The 20,816-nt window shown below is 35.3% G+C and overlaps 1 protein-coding gene across 1 annotated transcript in view; it reads right to left on the bottom strand.

Moving 5' to 3' along the window:
- Positions 1-5,154: 5,154 nt before the first annotated feature.
- The window catches only part of BMT2 (base methyltransferase of 25S rRNA 2 homolog), a 63,497-nt gene continuing 47,835 nt past the window's right edge, over positions 5,155-20,816 (bottom strand). Inside the window, exons 4-5 of the mRNA XM_043968567.1 lie at positions 10,117-10,231; positions 5,155-7,925 (exon numbers count right to left, since the gene is read on the bottom strand). Coding sequence (XP_043824502.1) covers positions 7,296-7,925; positions 10,117-10,231 — 745 coding nt within the window. The 3' untranslated portion in view covers positions 5,155-7,295. The remainder of the gene's footprint in view (positions 7,926-10,116; positions 10,232-20,816) is intronic.

Below are 20,816 nucleotides of genomic sequence, written 5' to 3'. Positions count from 1 at the left end.
GAAATGGTAAAGAAAAAAAAACCCAACAAATCAAATTCTCCTAGATGCAGTCTGAGTAGGGAAGAATAAAAAGGCTATCAAATCACTAACCTTGGATATTGTATTTCTCTTTATTGTAGCCCCAAACTGCACTAGCTTTCTGGAGCTATATCCTATCTTCTTGACAGGCCTTATCCCTTTGGATTCATTAAATGTTAGGCATTAACATCCCTGGATATCATTTAAATGAATGAACTTGTTTTGTATTTGGGAAGATGATTTTTTTTTAACCCAAGGGTGACTTCCCTACTTATATTTGCCCCTATTAAGTTAAACTTGATTAGACATAGCCCAATGTTCTAACTTGTCATCTCTTTGAATCCTGTCATCTAGCATGTTAGCTATCTTTCCCAGTGGCATGTCACTTGCAAATTTAGCAGGATGATTCTAAGTCACTTAATTTTTTTTTTTGGGGGGGGGGGGAAGGACCTGTGATTTCATCAATGTTGGTAGACTCCAATCAAGAGCTTCCTCCAACCAGTATAGATCAGCATCTTCTCTGCAATTTAGTATTAAGAGAATTGCCTGGGGCACTGGGAGATTATGACTTGCCCCAAATCACAGCCAAATACATGACAAAGGTTGGACTTGAATCTGGGACTTCCTTATTCCATGGAAGGCTACACACTACCAAATATTCCCTTATTTTATTTGGTCATTCATAAAAATATTTAATAGTATAAAGCTATGAAGCGAACCATGGTTCATCCCAGTAGAGACTTTCTGAGCTGACACTGAGCCACTGACTACCACTTTTTGGGTGCAGCCCTTCAAGCAGGTCTGAATCCACCTATTTGTACAACTTAGCTCACATCTTTTCACTCATTTACAAGAATGGCATGAGGTTGTCGGTTCTTTGCTAAAACTCTAAATTAACCACATCTACAGCATTTTTCTGTCCCATGTTTGTGAGATGCATTTTTTTCTTTTTGGATGGGGCAATGAGGGTTAAGGGACTTGCCCAGGGTCACATAGTTAAGTGTCAAGTGTCTGAGGCTGGATTTGAACTCAGGTCCTCCTGAATCCAGGGCCGGTGCTTTATCCACTGTACCACCTAGCTGCCCCCTATGTGAGATGCATTCTTGATGAACTTGGTAATCACTGCTTCCTTTCCTAGATGTTCACTAACCATCTGTTTAATAATAATATACTTTAGAATTTGGCAGTCAATCTCATAGGCCTATTTTGTAATATTTATTCTTTAAGTGAAAATTGAGACATTTGTCCTCTAGTTCTCTGGAACCTTTCCCACTCCACTATCTTTCAAAGATCATCAATGAATATCTGAGGGTTCTTTCGGGAACCTGGGCCTGGAAACTTGCAAGAGCAACCAAGGTACTGTATTAGTATCTCCTAACATTTCTTGGATTTCACTTCCTTATTAGCCATTTTCATACTTCATAGTTCAGGGAAGCTGACCAGGCAGAAAAAAAACTGGAGCAGGAATCAAGTAGTTGTAGTCTCCTTTCCATCAACCATGACCATTGTACTAATCATCTCAGGGCTTCTATATAGAAACTGAGATAATGTAGATGAACACAAAGTAGTATTTATTAAGCTTCATGTGCCAGGCACTGGATTAAGAGCTTTGCAAACTTTTAAGGTGATAAATAATTGTCACTTATGCTGTGACTCTCTTCTTTCGCTTAATATGCCTTTAAGTGGAGAACCCAAAAAAGGAATTAGCTATTCTGCATTTGGCATAGAGCTTCAAAAGTTGTCTGGGTCAGTTAAGTACTTCATCAAATTCTTATCATTTCTTCATGCCCAAATGTAAAGGTTTCCTGATGCTTAATCGGTCATGGTAGTGGGGAGTGTACTCTGATATTTATTTCTCCCTTTTAAGTTAAACTGAAGTTCCCCAACATTGCTATACTGTGTCTCCAGGACAGGCTTGTGGTCCATTCTCCCAACTCATCTGTTTTCTTTTTATTTTCACGTGGACAACAGTAGAATCAGGATACTATCACTTGTTTTTGCTTCTATTTATCCTGACCCCAAAGCAGTCTACCATGCTTCCCCATTGTCTTCAGGATTTCCTCAACTGAGTCTGCCTTTTTAATTTGATACAAAGCAATTCCTAGTCCCTTATAGCTGTCATGAGTTCCATGCTACTAAGACTTAGTAAGGACTGTGAGATCATGTTTTCCTCCTTTTGTTATAATCTTTTAGACTATCTTGTAATTCATACTTTGTATACATGTGAATAGACACAGGAGACTGGATTTCATTGCTGGTTCCTTTATTAGATTTTTGTCTTTGAATTTTCTAATGTTTCTGTATTTTCCCTATAGGATCTAGTATTGTAGATAGGAGTGCAATTTTGTTCTTTTCCAATTTAAATCTCCTTTATTAGATCTATAAAACTTTTGAAAAAAAAATGTGTGGAAATATAGGTAGATAGACAGATCACTAGTCAGGGAAATAAGCCTCAGTTTCTTCTTCTATAATGCTTGTACTATATAATTCACTGAGCTATGAAATGATAAAGAAAATAAAACTTTGAAAACTAAATCACTATATAAACATTGCCAACATCATTAACAATAAAAGTTACTAAGAATGTGCTATGAAAGTACAAGATATAGACTAACTTTCTAACTCTCAAATCAGTAATGATGAAAGGGAAATTAAGATAGACTGAAGTGAAAATAAGGAAGTCAAGCAATGTTTATGGTAATGTTCATTATAAAAGCAATGGAAACCAACTGTAAACATCAGCTATTTTTTTAAACAAGCATTTGTTTTTGTTACTGCTTGTTCACTGAAAAAAGGAATGTATAACAAAATTAATTTTGAATTACATTCTAAAGTTATGAATTCAAAACAACCTGATTTGAAATTTATTTGGACAAGAACCTATTATTGAACCTGTGTTTAAAGCTAAAAGGAAAATGGATTGCAGAGATGTGCATCTCTACATAAGTCAAACAGGGATAAACCTAATACTTGAACTTCAGTGAAAAGAGAAGTGAGAACTCTAAAATAAATGTCACTTAACTAATATGTTGTCTCCGATATTCTATGTATCACAATGAACTAACAATTCTCAAAGAAGTTTTTTGGTCTCTTTTTGGGGGAGAGGGGAACTTACTCTTACGCTATAGTAAACTGTCATGAGAATGGGGTTAATTATTGTTCACATTTACATTACAAATTGTATGTGTGTGTTTAAAGCAACTACAAATTTTCAGGAACATGTAAATTATTTCGAGAGTAACCCACAGACATCATGGCTCTAAAGCTAGAAGGAACCAAAGAGATCATCCTAGTTAAACCTCACTTTATAGAGGAAACAGCTCTTGGGAGGTTAGGTGACTTGCCCAAGGTCACAAATAGTAAGCACCAGAGCCTTCAAATCATGAGTATTATTTACTGAATTAAAAAAAAAAGTAAAATGTCTAATCTGTATCCCACAAATTAAAAACAAATGCAAAATGTACTATAGAAAATACTGGGCTGAAGGCATGAGATCCTGGTTCTAGTCCAGGGGTTCTTACTGCGATCCAGAGAACCCCTAAAAGGTCTGTGTTTAGATTTCAGGGGCTCATGAATTAGGGAAAATAAAAATGTGAATTTTCCCATTCTAACTTGTAGCTGAAATTTAGCATTTCCCTGAATTATTTAATAACATTTTCTGAAAAGAGATTGATTGGTTCTACCAGCTTGCCAAAGCAGTCCACGACACACAAAAAAGGTTAAGAAAGTGTTCTAATCCAAGCTTTGAAATAAGCAAGTTGAATCAATCAGGTCTGTCTAATTTGACCTCTTGTGGCAGCCAGATCCATTTTTGGGAGATCCTTAATATTATGAAGTTCTTCCTTCTATTCAGCCAAAATCTGTCTATATTGGACCTGGTTCTGCTTAGAATAAAACAAATCCCTCTTCTGTATGGTAACATTTCAGTGGTTTAAGCCAATGATCATATTCCCACTAGAGCTAATTATCATCAATTCCTTCATAGTGAAGTGTCTACCAATTAGATGCTTAGTGTAATGCCTCATGGAGTGGAGATCACTGTTTAGTGCTTAAAAGTTATATCAGTGTTGCATAAGCTCTGGTAGGTCCCAATAAGCTGGAAAAGGTATTCAAGTATCTATCTGCCTGGTGGACTATGTGTTTTTTGCCCATGGACTAATCTAAATTTAGATTTAACTTCTGTTAACCAACCTATTGGTTGGCTGTAAGTGATGAATTTTTCATCCAAGGCAATTTGTAAAGATGCATTTTGTAGAGATGTACATCTCCACAATTAATTTCCCTACTAAACTTAGACTGTCTATTCAAAGGAAAACCCACACTGGTGAAATCACAGATTTTTGCCATAACTACATAAAATGGGTGGGTGGGAGGAAATCACTTGAAATTCTGTGGCCCACTAATTCTTCATATGTAAAATGAAAGTGTTGAATGAAATACTAACACCTCTTACAGTTGAAAATTGTGAATTTTTTACTACAGTTATATCTTATGTGAGTGGCATGTTAAGTATCAAATTGCACCAGCTGACCATGACATTATTTAATGAAACATCTAAATAAAAGTTTGCAAAGCTCTCAGTTTATAAGTAACAGACAGGGAGATGGGAAGATTATTATTATTATTTTTTTTTAATAAATGTGCTTTGTTCACAAATAAAGTGAAAAAGGACAACATCAACTCAAACATACATTATCTGGTGTGCTACCCTCCCACTCCTTGGCAACCATGGTATAACCACACCTGATCTAGTCATGATCCTGAAGAATTCAACCAAAAGATCATCACTTGCTTTTAAAACCCAATTATTCAGACAATCCTGCACCAGCTGACCATGCCTAGAAGGCATGACTTCCCCCTTGAATTTTTCACATCCAAATGAAATCATTCTGCAAAGTACCTATATAGTAAAACGATTAACTTTTTCCAAAGGCTCCTACATAGCATTACATATATCCTGACCACCAAGCCATAGGAATGGATTAATTTCAAAACTCAAAACACTTAAATGGCTTTTGTGGAGCATGTATTGGTTTGAATTCTGTGCCATCTCTGAATAAACAGTAAATCCAGAGTAACAAGGGATATTTGTGAATTCAAACACATTTACACTAGATGGTAATAGGTCTGTAGACAACTTTAAAGTACTAATTAAAATACACCACGCACACTTTGGAGCATAAGCAAAATCAGCAACATGTGTAAACAATTTAAAGAATGTATAGCACCAACATTTTAGCTGTAACATAACTGCTGACTCTAAGGCCATGCTGACATGAGCATCCCTCTCCCCCACAATATTTTAATTACTTTCAAAGCGCTTTAAAAATGTGTTACTTTGTTTTCTTTGCTCTTATAACTGAATTGAGTGAAATCAAAGAAAATGAGTATGGCAGTGTAGGCACTCTGACCACAATGTAGTTTTGCAAATTATCCTAAATTCAGCACTCCTTTTGGTTAGAAGAGACAACCACACAGAGTTTAACTAGAAAGAAAAGTCAGTCTTAATTTAAGTAATATGTTACCTAAAAAAGTGAGTTATCTCAAATGATATTCTACCAATTTCAACCAACAATGTACATTTTAGAGAAATGGCATTTTAGGTATATTAAAATCTAATCCAGTAATTTAGCAAGTAAAATCTAATTTGAAATAATAGGTGTAAACAATCACCTGCTTACCTCTTAAAGGATAAACTTCATATTTCTAAATAAAATCTGACATTCAATCTTAACTACAGTAAGTCACAATAAGCACAAAACAGTTCATATCCAAGTACAGAAGTGCAGTTTATGAATCTTAGGATCAACTTATAGAAAATGCAGTCTTTTTCTTATTTTAAAGCAACCATGAAATCTGAAATTTTGATATTTCAGTGCAAAACCTCAGTATGAGGTATTTTTAAAATGTAATAACCACTTGAAAAAAAATCCACATAGTGGCACTCTTAAAAATGATAGGTTACGAGACAGTTTCTGGCTGATGAAAATAAAGTAAGATGGCCTAAATATTCCAGTTGTTAAAACTAGCTTGTCTTCACCTAGACAGTTTTTCCCATCATCTGTTTTCTGAAAAAAAGGGTTTTTTTTAAATGAAGAAAAGGGATAAGTCCACTGCCATCTAACTCCAAGATAATAAGTTCCTCTGCTAGAATACAGATAGAAAATACTAGATTATCATAACAATTTTGTGATATTATCAGGTGGATTATTTTACATTTTTTCTTTAAAATTCCAGAACTGAATTTCATCACTTCAACAGAAAGGTGAAGGCCATAACAAAGCTGATTCATAAGTCACAGCTCTTTTAACAAGTTCAAATGTTTAACATAGTTGCTTTGGGTCAGTGGGGAGCAGCACATCACTGCCTAATTTTAAAATTTTGTATATAATGAACTAAGAGCCACCCATAAGTAATTACTAGAATATTTATGTACAAATCAATATGAGATGTATGAAAATACTAACTGGGTAATCAGGTTAATGGAATTCATTTACAAAGCTTTCTCCCCCAAAGGTTTCACTTTGGAGTAAAAAAGAATTTTGTCAAAATCTACAAAAGTACACAATGTATGACATTCTTGCTTGAATGTGATACTATGCCACATATTCCTCATCCCTACCAAATTCTGGTTGGGCTTTTACTAATAGCAGAAGAAAAGAAATCACAATGAGTACTATTACTAATATCCATAAAACACAGGCAATATTGGTTGGTTCATCAGCCAAAATTGAACGGAAAACAGCTTTCTGCTACAGACAATATTTTTGCTACCAAAAAAACAAAAAATTGATAAGTGCGTCCAAACCCCCCCAAACAACCCCATCTTTTACTTCACATCAAATTTAACTCGTGAGTCGTCAAAGTGCAAACTACAGCTTTCTATTCAAATACCTCAAATTTCCCCCACTTCATCTTAAATTCCAACAGTATTTAAAAGGAAAAAATTAAAAAGGGAAAACATAGCAAAATGATGCTTCATTTCACACAACAGCACTGAAGAGAAAAATGTACCTTTCTATATTTTAGTGCTACAAATCCTAAAGACTGTAACAGGAGTTTCTGCTACAATAGGAGTCATTTTGCATGAAATTTTAAGCTTTTCATATAAGAATAAATTTTAAAATTTAGAAGTAGAAAAAAATAGCAAACTCTGTAAACCTTTGCAATTTATTCTATGCAAACCATGTTTTTAAGTACTGAGCCCACGTTAATATCTCAAATTAGTTTAGGCAAGAAAGGAGTCTGGACTGAAAAGGGCTTTTTTTGCATTTCTATTAACTTAAAAGTAATATGGGATCTTCTAGCTCATAAAAAGGAATTGAGCTTGCTTGACTTTCTCCAGAATCTGAGTCATACGGAGCATCAGGAAGCTCTGTGAAACTATAAGCCAGCTGTTCATCTTCTACATCGGATCGGACATAACAGGAAGGATTAGAGTATTCCTCATCTTCTACACTGTTGAAATCTTGTGGAATATATAACATTCCTGGATAGTTCCTACTAACCAAGTCAATGGTAGTTTTTAGAGAAATTTTCCTAAATGCCATTAGATGCATATGAGAAAATTTTGAATACTTGAAACGTTTAAAGCCCAGAGACTCTATAGCAATCTTCCAGCTTTTCATCATCATAGCATGTCGATTCTGATGGGAGGAGTCAGGAGTGATGATGAGTAACAGGCCATTTAATACTAAAAGTTCATGGGCTTTTTTGCAACAAATCCACCGCTGATAAGGTGATGGGAAATAAGAAAGAAGGAGTGAAAAAACAACTACGTGAAAAAGCTCTCCAGGAAGAGAATCAATTGGGTTTTTCAGCTGTTTCAAAAAGGCATCTATTGTATCTTGTGCAAGTTGAAGTGGTTGCTGAAGCTGCAGGTTCAGGAAGTCACATTTATAGACGCTCTGGGGAGAAGAAAAGTAGAGCAAATTAAGACTTTGAAAATTACCATTTGCTCAGAAATTAGAACAATCATGGACATATAATTTCCATCTTCCATAATAAAGCACATACAATCTCACTTGTTACCCCAAATTGTCATCCATTCAAAAGAGGTGCTATAACAAAATCTCTGAACATTTCCTAAATATTTATGTGAATTTGTGTAACTAACTTCAATTTTCCTTACATATCTCAATCAGACTCAGTTGTATATTTTTGTGTAAAATATTATGAAAAGGTAAGAAAATTGCCAGAAATAGCTGGTTTACATTTAGTTAAGGTTGCATTATCAGATCATAAGTAGAATTATTTGCGGCCATAAAATAATTTCTTTAAAAGTTTAGAAATGGGGCAGCTAGGTGGTGCAGTGGATAAAGCACCGGACCTGGATTCAGGAGTACCTGAGTTCAAATCCAGCCTCAGACACTTGATACTCACTAGCTGTGTGACCCTGGGCAAGACACTTAACCCCAATTGCCTCACCAAAACAAAACTAAAAACACAAAAAATCAAAAAAACTTAAAAATAATTTATAGAAATCATACCCTTAAGATTCAAAAAAGTCTGGAATATTGGATCAAATCTAACAACTCAAGAAAGTACTGAACCTAGATTTAAAAAGTCAATCATCAACTAAACAGAAGTAGTGAGGGAAGATGTGATTATGGTAGAATTTCATGTGAAAGGCTTTAAGAGGTTTAATTGATTGTTTTCAGAGAGTCAGTAGTGAATAGGGCTGCCAAAAAAGTGACATTTCATTTGTGGGAACTGTGTCAAGACTCTAGGAAGGTAAGAGTACCACTGCAGTCTACTTTGGTCAGACAACATCTAAAATGCTACATTTAGAACTAGGTGTCGGGGCAGCTAGGTGGCGCAGTGGATAAAGCACCGGCCTTGGATTCAGGAGTACCTAAGTTCAAATCTGACCTCAGACACTTGACACTTACTAGCTGTGTGACCCTGGGCAAGTCACTTAACCCCCATTGCCCCGGGGAAAAAAAAAAAAAGAACTAGGTGTCACACTTTGGGATATATACAGAAGGGATGGTAAAGGAACGTGGGGAAACTTAACATGGGGCATGTGATAGTTGTCTTTAAATATTTAAAAGGCTTATGTGGGGAAAATGATCATATTTGTTTTTTGGGAACAAACAGGAAAAACTGGAATCAATGTTAAAGTTTTAGAGCAGTAAATATAGGTACAAAACCTGGTAACTTCCTGACAGTTATTAATTCTGGAGAGCTAAATAAACACACACACACACACACACACACACTTAAAGAGCAAACTACATCTGTCTTTTTTTAGTTTATGAGTTATGCAAAAATCCAACCACTGAGTTATATAGCCTAGAATTAAAGGTCTTTCCACCTTAGAAGGAAATGAATTCCCCCCCCCCAAAATAAATAAATCAAGACAGAATTCTCTAGAGGGAAAAAAAGGTCTAAGGTTACAGGGGTCACCACTTCAACTACAGATCTAATAACAGGATATTTTTTGGGGGGAGGCATTAGGAGAAAGGTAATAAAGACCTTGAATCATAGGATCATGGATCTTGCGTTAGAACGGACCTTCAATTCCACATAGTCCAATGGCTTCATTTATGAGAAGACAGGAGCCCAAAGTGTTTTGAGTGACTTGCTCACAGGTCTCAAAACCAATACATTAGAGAATAAATTTGAACTCAGGTTCTCTTAACTCTTGATGTAGTTCAAGTCACCAAGAAAAGATTAAATGATGATCAATATACTTTATTTAATAGGACAGACACATTTTGAGAACAATTTGCATCAAAACATTTAAAACTTACACATGGGCTAACCCTCAGCTATTTAATATTCCAAATAGGCAAAAATTTTACTATACTTCAATTCATATTATAGCCAAATAACTGAGCTAGAAAGAGAAAAGAAACCAAGAGGGAGGAGAAAAAATCAGCCGCCCAAGGTCACAGTAATGTTAATTAATTACTAAGTAAACATGAAAAGCGAATAATACTATAAATTTAATTTTAAAAATATGACCAGTTAGATATACATCCAATTTACTACCTACTTCTGTTGCAAAGGAAGTATACTTACATTTTTAGGAATAAGTACATTTAAAAATATTTTTGTGAAATATAAGTGGAAAAAAACACAAATAATTAATACCTCCACAGCAGGTACAATGTCTATGCCAACAGTCAGAAATTCTTCAAATTTTAAAAATGGATTAAAGCAGCTGCCAACATCAAGTAATCTGATCTTTCCTGACGGTTGTAGCAACCTGAAAACAGAGATGATAAAAATTATGCATTATTGCTTGAAAATAACATTTAACAATTATCTGCAAACAGTTGCCAGTCAATTCTCTGATCATTTATTTTTGACAAAATATGTGTAATGTATGCATCTTTCCCTCTAACTTATTTTGGTGATAGAAAAAGACCACTTGTCTCATTGTTACTTAAGAGTTTTTTTCTACTATCTCATTTTCTAGTCTATGGCATAGCTGAGAAGTTGCAGGGCCCTTAAGGACCGGGGGAAACTCTTAAAGAGACCAAAAAGACCGTATAGATTATCACTGTAATAGGTAACAAAACTTAGCTAAATGCACTAAATGCATATCTACTTTAATCAAAATACAGAGATGTCCCAAATCAGAAAGATGAATGCTCAAAGACAACAAAAAGAAAACACTGGTATAATAAGTTCATATCAGATGTATACAATTATTCCTTTTGCATTTCTGTTCGATTTTTTAGGCAAAAATCTTACATGCACATGAAATAACATAAGATAAAAATTGGGAAAAAATATGGTATACTTTTGATTTCATTTAAACTTTGCCTGGGAGATACTAAGTTTAACTCGGAACACCTGTTGCCTCCAGAGTATATCTTCTATTCTATTGAGTTGATAATATGATATCTAATTTCCTTAATAATAGTGTTGGTTATATGAAGAGAAGGAAGGACAGTAGGATGGAGAAAGTGCAGGAAATACCTGGGTTCAAATACTACTTGTAACCAAAATATTAGCTAGGAGTGTCACAGAAGCATTCTTGACAAGAGTGATGCCACCTCAAGTTTCTAATGAACACACACTTCCAAATATCTCAATATGTAAAGAAAATGAATTGTGAAGGTCTGGTAGTTAAAGGCTTATGATAGACATTTCTGGTTATCTTGATCAAATGTTTTTTTTTGTTCTTAATGGCTGGATCTGTTTTCTGTTATTTATTTAAACACCTGGCAGTGAACCTGAAGATATCAATATAATCTTATATAAGCACAATCACATATTACATTAGCTAAAAGCTGATTGGTTGAGTTCCCCTTAAAACCAAGTTATAACAAACTTAGGCAGCCATTTCTAATTATGAAAGGATGCTCATGACTACACTGTAGGACAAGTCTAAATCCTCATGACTCAAAAATCTATGTGATGCTTCCTTCTGTCAACATATTGTTGGTAAAAAGAGGTTTGAAAAAAAAAAAGCCTTAAAAAACAGAAATGGCCCAATGGTAAAAAAGGCACAAAAATTAACTGAAGAAAATAACTTCTTTAAAAGCAGAACAGGCCAAATGGAAAAGGAGGTACAAAAATTCACTGAAGAAAACTATTCCTTAACAAAGAATTGGCCCATGGTAGCTAGGTGGCACAGTGGATAAAGCACCAGCCCTGGATTCAGGAGGACCTGAGTTCAAATTTGACCTCAGGCATTTGACACTTACTAGCTGTGTGACCCTGGGCAAGTCACTTAACCCTCATTGCCCCATGCCAGGGGGGGAAAAAAAGAATTGGCCAAATGGAAAAAGGGCAAAAGAAAATAAAGAAAATAATTCCTTAAATATTAGAATTGGGCAAGTGGAAGCCAATGACTCCATGAGACTTCAAGAAATAATAAAACAAAGTCAAAAGAATAAAAAGAGAAGGAAATGAGATCTCAAATAATCACCTAGAAAAGATTGAGGAGAGATTATTTTTACTTTTTTTCCCCTCTTTTTTAAGAGTTTTCTCTTTTGTTCCAATTCTTCCTTCACAGAATAAGTAATGTAGAAATATTTTTAATGTGATCGCATGTATATAACCTATAATTGCATTGCTTGCTCTCTTGGAGAGGGGAAAAGGAAGAGAGAAAAATTTGGAACTCAAAATCTTATGGAAATGAATGTTGAAAACTATCTTTGTATGTAACTAGAAAAATACTATTCAAAACAAAACAAAACAAAAGAAAAGAAATAAAAAGAGGACAGTGGAGTAAAAAAAGAACTATTGGACCACCTGAAAGCCATGATCAAAAAAAGAACCTAGACTTCCTATTTCAAGTAGTTATAAAGGAAAATCGTCCTAATATCTTAGATCATGAGGCTAAAATAGAAATTGAAAGAATCCACTAAGACCTCCTAAAAGAGGTCCCAAAATGAAAACTCCCAGGAATATTCTGGCCAAATTCCTGAGCTTCCAGGTCAAGGAGAAACTATTACAAGCAGCCAGAAAGAAAAAATGTAAATATATGAAGATAGTCAGGATCACACAGGATTTAGCAGCTTTCACATTAAAAGAGCAGAGGGCTTACAAGCTAGGATTACAATCAAGAATAACCTATCCTGCAAAACTGAGTATAATAATTTAGGGGAAAAACAATGGATATTTAATTAAAAAAAAAAAAGTTCCAAGCATTCCTGATGAAAAGATCAGAGCTGAATAGAAAATTTTATTCAAAGAGAAGACTCAAGAGAATCACAAAAAGGTAAACATAAAAGGAATCATAAGTACTCAAAGTTAAACTATTTACATTCCTATATGGGAAGATGACACACGTAACTCCTTAGAACTTTATCATTATTAGGGCAGTTAGGAGTCTTCATAGAAAAGGGCACAGTTGTGTCAATTATGTTGGGATGATCAAAAAATAAAAAATAAAAGTAGGGGTGAAAAAGAGGAATGCCCTAGGAGAAGAAGTGAGGGAGAAGTAGAATGGGGAAATTCTTCTAACATAAAAGAGGTACACAAAGAAGAGCTTTTATAATGAAGAGGAAAATGGTGGAGTAGTAGGCAATGCTTGAACCTCACTCTCCTTGAAATTGATCTGAAGAGGAAGAATATTTATATACACACTCAATTTGTATAGAAACCTATCTTATCCAGTAAGGAAATGAGATAAGAAAAAGTGGGGGTAAGAGGGTGGGAAGAAGAATAATAAAAGGGAAGGTACATTAAGGGAGGCAAAGGTCAGAGGCAAAATGGGTTTTTGAGGAGGGACAGATAAAGAGAGAAGGAAGGATAAACAGAAAATACACAGTTAGTAAACATAGCTGTGAATGTGAATGGGATGAACTAACCCATAAAACAGAAGCAGAATAGAATGGATTAGAAACCAGAATCCAACAATATGTTCTGTACAAGAGTCACACTTGAAACAGAAACACACACAGAGAATTAAAATAAATGGCTGCTTTAGATGCTGCTGCTAGAGCAGAATCTATTAAGCTTGTGCTGAAGTAAAAAAAGGGTAGCAATCATGATCTCAGACAAATAAAAAGCAAACAGCCCAAATTAAAAGAGATAATCAGGGAAACCACACTTGGCTAAAAGCTACAATAGACAAGTAATGAAAAATTTTTATACCAAGCTTCTCTGATAAAGGCTTCATTTCTCAAATATATAGGGAAGTGAATCAAATTTATAAAAATAAAAGCCATTCCCCAATTGATAAATGGTCAAAGGATATGTACAGGCAGTTGTGTCATAAGATTATGATGGAGTACTACTGTGTTATAAGAAATGAAGAGGAGGCTGGTTTCAGAAAAACATGGCAAGACCTAGATAAGTTGATATAAAGTAAAATAAGAAGAACTGGCAGACCATTGCTCAAATAACAGCAAAGTTGTAATGATGATCAACTGTGAAAGACTTGGCTACTCTGATCAATAGAATGACCCAAGACAATTCCAAAGGACTCATGATGAAAAAAAATGCTATCCCCCCTCCAGGGAGAGAACTAATAAACTCTGACTGCAAACAGAAGCATAACTTTCCCACTTTTGGGGGCGTTTCGTTTTGCAATATGGCTAATATGGAAATGTTTTGCATGATTTCATATGCATAACAGATATATTGTTTGCCTTCTCAGTGGGTGGGGGAAGGATTGGAGGGAAAGAGAATATCTGGAACCCAAAATTTAAAAAGAAAAGAATGTTGAATAAGTTTTTTTAAAAAGCCTTATTTTGGTTTTCTTTGTGGGGCAATGAGGGTTAAGTGACTTGCCCAAGGTCACACAGCTAGTGAGTGTAAAGTGTCTGAGACCAGATTTGAACTAGGTCCCCCTGAATCCAGGGCCAGTGCTTTATCCACTGCGCCACCTAGCTGCCCCCAAAGCCTTATTTTAAAAAAGACTATGTTGGTGTTAATTATTTTACGCATGCTCATCGCATTCAGTCTCTACTTCAGGAGGAATGGAAGGAAAAAGTATTTAAGTCCTTGCTATATGCAAAGCCCTGTGCTATACAGGGGATACATACAGAAAAATAAATAACTTCCTACTCACAAGTAGCTCATTCTAAACAAAACACATTCAGGAAGTTTCTGCTGCACGTTAGCTAGAAAGGCACACTGGTCCTCAGCATGCAGTGATGAAGCAGATGGTAATGCATCTTTCAATGCAACTTTAACTAATAAACCATACCTGCTGAATCATTTGATTGGGGAGAAAACATTGCTTTGTTGGTTGTTGCTTTGCCAATTAAGTGTTCTAAAGTTGCAGCCTTCTCTTTACTATCTTTTTGTTCAGTGTGTCTTGCCTGGAGGAGACCAAAGTATTTGTTGGTATTGCCTTCATCCACTGATTCAATGTGACTTCTAAGTTCAGGTTTAAAGCCTTCTGTCTCTATATTTCCTTGGTGTAAGAATTTTATATCGGCATTTAAAAAAATCATTGGAGAAAGATTCCACAAGATGAAAGAGCTATTTGATTAATTTTTCAGCAGTGCCATAAAGCTTGTAGCTTGATACCTAGCCATGTACATTAAATGATTAATAAGATATTTTGGTTCCCCCTCCCCTTTTAATCTGCAGGTGACACTTAGCTCTACTTAGGAGATGACAATGGGTTTAAGACTAGGCAGAATCACAATCGGTTTAAACTAACTCTCTGAAAAATGCTACGCTTTATATGAATTATTCTTGATATGGTATTGGTGTTATATTTTCAAAAGCGAACAGTTTTAAAATGTGAACATCACATTCTAGAATTTTCACTATAGCGGAATATCTATTTCACATGTTTAGACTATGTGACAAGATATGAATATGGCTTATTATTATCCTCATTATTAATAAAGTGGGTACACAGCTTGCAGAGGTAAATCCAAAAGCATTTAGCAAATGACTGTCAGAAGAGGGAGAAAGTCAAACATCATGCAAAGGTGAGAAACAATCATGATAGAGTGACAACGGTACTGCTAACATCAATAGTTTACATACACACACATACACACACTTCATGAAAAGATATAAATTCCAGGAGAAATCTGTTTCAGTAGTGATATTTTGAACTTTTGGTATCAGTTGAATTATTTTGTGGAGATATAGGTAGGTGGCTGAAAATAGGGAATTTTTATCTTGGAACAACTAGAACTGGATACAAAGATTTATGGGGCACTGAAAAAGTATAACTCCTTAACTATTTCAAAATCATTGTGGGGAATCAAATGAGTATTTTATAAAGCTACAAAATACTATGCCTATGAATAGAAATGACAACTACTTACAAAATTATCTTAATTTGCAAATAATTTTTTTTAAAATCTCATAAATTTTATTTTAAAAATAAGGAAAGTACTTACCTCAAGGAAACCTTAGGAGAGATACCAATCTAAAACTGTAAAGAGTACATAAGATCAATATGGGTAGGGGGCAGCTAGGTGGCGCAGTGGATAGAGCACCAGCCCTGGAGTCAGGAGTACCTGAGTTCAAATACGGCCTCAGACACTTAACACTTAGTAGCTGTGTGACCCTGGGCAAGTCACTTAACCCCAATTGCCTCACTAAAAAACAAAAAAATATGGGTAAAAGAATGGAAGAGACACAGAGACTGAATTTTGGGAAGGCCTTATGCCAAGAAGGTGGGAAAAGGAAAAGCCACTAAAAGAAGAAAGGAGGTCTGAGAGGTGAAGAAAACTAGGAGGATGCCATGTTAAAGAAACCAACATAACTAATGAATATCAAGGAACTCTAATGAGCAGAAAGACTTTTAATGACCCCTGAAAAAGCAATTTCATGACAATGGTGAGCACAAAAGCCATACAGTGGGAGTCCTAGTTACTATTAAAAACAAAAGTTAATTTTTATTAGGCTGACTTCTAAATTATTTCTAAGATAAAATAGGCATGAATACTGGTCGCTCATTGATTAAATTATGGAAAAGTAAAGAGTTCCTATATATTTGTCTCCACTTTGTTTAAATAAGTATATTACTGGTATAAATAGAAAGTACCAGATAAAAGTAACATCTCTTGAGTTTCCAAACCTTTTAAGAAGTTGATTCATTTCTTTTCTTTCTTTTTTTTTTTTTTTAAATGGAGAAACCAAGACCAACAAAGTTCTGGCTTGGTTTTTTGTTGTTGTTTTTCCAGGGCAATGAGTATAGTGACTCGCCCAGGGTCACACAGCTAGTAAGTGTCAAGTGTCTGAAGCCAGATTTGAACTCAGGCCCTCCTGAATCCAGGGCCAATGCTTTATCCACTGTGCCACCTGGCTTCCCCCTGATTCATTTCTAAAGCTGGAAATTTCAAGAGCAAAAGTCTTGAAAATATATTTTCATGACTAGTAATTCTTATGTTCAATATTGGGAAGGAAGGTAAGAAAATGAAGTACATTTTTTAGGTTAAGGTGTTCATATCCATGACAAAGACAAGTAACCTCTCATGTTCAAGGTAAGAAAAATCTATTCATATAGAGCAGCATAGATCTGATGTAATAATCTAAAAATATTACCATAAGACTGTCAAAACTTATTGGTCACCAGGATGTTTTAAGTATTTTTTCTTTTTTTGCAGGGCAATGAGGGTTAAGTGACTTGCTCATGGTCACACAGCTAGTAAGTGTTAAGTGTCTGAGGCCACATTTGAACTCAAGTCCTCCTGAGTCCAAGGCCAGTGCTTTATCCACTGCGCCACCTAACTGCCCCAGTGTTTTAAGTTAAAAAAAAGAAAAGGATATATTCACTAAAGTAGCATGAAGAGTTCATAGTAAAATTCTGCCACCAGTTGGTTTAGAAAGATTCCAATTACACACACAGACACACACAGACACACAGACACACACAGACACACACACACACACACACACACACACACACACATTAAAGGCATGTCCAAATAAGCACTCATGATTCAGGCAGGTGAGTTATGAATAATGTTGGAATATATAGTTAAAACCTAGATAATATGCAATAATGGAAAGCAGAAGAGAATCATTAAATTTAGAAATGAATATTCGAGATCAATTCCTCAGATCAACTCTCTAATCTTAAAAATAAGGAAACTGAGGTTCAGATAACATAACATAGGTCTTTCAACTCCAGTGATCATTAAAAGGCAGCTAGGTGGTATAGTGGACAAAGTTCTGGTCTTAAGAGTCAGGAAGATCTGAGTTCAAATTCTGCCTCAGACACTTATTAGCTGTGTGATGTTTGGGCAAATTATTTAATCTGTTTGCCTCAGTTTCTTCAATTGTAAAATGGGGATAATTGTACCAACGATCCAGAATTAATGTGAAGAACAAATGAGATATATGTAAAGCACTTAAAAATGTATCTGGGGGGGTGGCTAGGTGGCACAGTGGATAAAGCACTGACCCTGGAGTCAGGAGTACCTGAGTTCAAATCTGGCCTCAGACACTTGACACTTACTGACTGCGTGACCCTGGACAAGTCACTTAACCCCCCATTGCCCCGACCAAAAAAAAAAATTATCTGTCTCATTTTAGCCATTTAATAAATAGTTGTTTCCTTCATTCATTCTATAGACTATATATTCACTTATATGTAAATGAGGCATATTTAATGTTTTGGGATTTCTTTTCAAACCAAATAAAAGCTACAAAGCACAAGTTTGTAAATGCAGCTGTCTTCTTTCAAACCTTGAAGGAAAGCATATTCCTTAATTTTATTAAAATCTGAAATACTCTTGTCCATATAAAAATAAGAATTTTAGATTTAAGCATTATTTTCATATTTCTTGTATAATTAAACAGAAATTTTAGATGGTCATATCGGTTGCCTTATTTTATAATAATCTAGTCTACGATGTAAAAGATTTTTGTTTTCCTTATGATAGCTGACATTTGAATTAATCTTCATGAGTTAAGATCAATCTAAGAATCCTCTTACAGTATTTTCCCAAATGGTAATTCAGTCTGCTTCTGAAGACCTCTACTGAGGAGGAAGTTATTTGTTTTCACTGTTAGGAATATAAAATAGTCACCTACCGCTCTAGAAAAGGTCCATAATCACTTTTTTTTTGGGGGGGGGGCTGAATTTAGAGTAAAGTAGATGTGGGGGGAGGGAGGGGTGGGGCAACAAGGGTTAAGTGACTTGCCCAGGGTCACACAGCTAATGTCAAATGTCTGAGGCCAACTTTGAACTCAGGTCCTACTGAATGCAGGGCCAGTGCTTTATCCACTGCGCCACTGAGCCGGCCCCATAATCACTTCCACACAAGAATCTTTCATGTTCCTGAAGACTAAAACGTCATCATTGCCCTATGACTAAATCTTCCCAGCCCCCCCCCCCCCAGTTCCTTCCACTTATTCTTGTATGGCACGGCTTAGAACCCCTTCACCATTCTAACTGCTGTTTTGAATACGTTGCAGTTTTGTCTATAACCTTCCTAAAATACGGTACCCAGAACTCAATTTTCTATACTATGATACACCCTGATCAGGGCATAACATAATGGAACTAATACTCCATCTCTAATTCAATAAATATTAAGCACCTCTTGTATACAATGTACTATTCTGGTAGCATCATCCCTTTGGCTCTACATTTCAGCCTCGTAGTCTCAGAGGTTAAAGGACTTTGGCAAAAGACTAACAACGGAGGCCAGTATTCTTTCTAGTCTATGGTTAGCTACTTGGACCATATCCTCTAAGTTAATTAAAAACTTATAGTGGTAATTATGTGAATTTCAAAGGGATTCCCTTTAAAGAAGTATCCTTTATGTTTCTTCATGCAGTATGTACATTTCAATAGAGTTGTTCAGAGACTCAAATAAGATCTCATAAGTCAAATTCTTTGTATGCTTTAGCACACAAATGTCCATTTTAATAATATTATACACAAAGTAGGAGCAAGCAAACGCAGGTACCAGGTAACAAATCAAGTATTTAAATAAAAGACTGTGGAGGTTGTGAAGTAATTCAAAAGGTAGAGAGCCAAAGATAAGGGGAAAAGTAGAAGATGACCCAGTTGACTCTGCAGGAAATTTATGTAAGTAGTATCAATTTTGAAGAGACAAAATGATGCAACGAATAGGGCTGAATTTAGAGTAAGATAGATGTGGGCCTTTACAGTGCACTACCTGTGTGATCACGGACAAATCACTTTACCATTTTCTTCCTCTGAAAATGGAAACACTAATATTGATAGTACCTAACTCACTTTGTTGTTAAAATAAAGCACATAAGATACTTTGTAAACATAAAAATATTAATTCATATGTCAGCTATCATAAGAAAAACAAAATCTTTTACATCATAGACTTCATCATAGATTATTATATATATAAGGCAAAAGATCTAACCATCTAAAATTTCTGTTTAACTATTGTGGTAAAAAAATATGAAAGTTTTTTTAACAGTCGGTTAGGATAACTGAAAGAAGCCAGTTTTTTTTTTTTAAGGAACACCCTTTTGGGGAGGAGACCAATGGCATGAGCTACGCACGCCAGTGCGCCTGCTACACACTCGACTTCCGGGGTGCGAGCTGAAAAGGCAAGGAGAGAACTCAAGTGGAGCTTTTTCCTGCTCCGCTGGTCTCCTGGCTGCACTGCACAGACAGACGCGGACTGGAGTTTGACTCGGCCCGGCTCTCGGTTAACAGCACACGCTTGACTCGGTCTCTCCCCCAAAAGTGGCCTTGGGTTTTGGTGAGTTTTATACAGAATATAGACTAAGCCTAGACTTAAGACGATTTGTATTGTATTTCTACTTTCCTATCCTTCTAATCAACATCACCTTATGACTACCATACCAGAAACTTCTTCCATTTACTAGTCTGGGAAATAAATTAAGGGAAAGGTTAAGTAGGGGAGATTTATGATCTAATATCCAATTTTAATCTCACACTATACAAAAAAATTTCCTAGGAAACTCTTATAGTCATCATATATATATTCAAGGTATCTCATCAAAGAAATGAATAGCTCATTTTGAAAAAGTAGCTTTTAGTTTATAACTAACAAACCTAAAATGTGGGTTTAATTTAACTTACACATTCCTTGAATTTCATGGCTAAATGAAAGCAGTTGCAAGTAAGGTCAACAATATAATGGCATGGAATGACTATAATAAAATTTCTCAGCTGCAGCAAAAATCTTAAACACTGGCCTAGGAGACCCAATCTGAATGAAGTAAATGACAACTTTAATGCAGACAGAAATGTTATGTCCCGATTTATTTTGCATATTAGCTAGAAGATGTACATTTGCTAAATCTTCTAGTAAGTCTATTAATAGGCTTTGGCGGAACATTTTAATATGAAGAAAATAGATATCAATTACCTGAAGATAATTGAAAAGCTATTCTCTGCAGTTCTAAATACCCAAAGTTTTTAGGAACTGCTTAAGGTTGTTTTTTATTTTCTG

Source organism: Dromiciops gliroides, chromosome 5, assembly GCF_019393635.1.
Source record: "Dromiciops gliroides isolate mDroGli1 chromosome 5, mDroGli1.pri, whole genome shotgun sequence".
Taxonomy (NCBI): domain Eukaryota; kingdom Metazoa; phylum Chordata; class Mammalia; order Microbiotheria; family Microbiotheriidae; genus Dromiciops; species Dromiciops gliroides.
The sequence above is the reverse complement of the archived record's forward strand: the minus strand, read 5'-3'. Positions and strand labels throughout refer to the sequence as shown.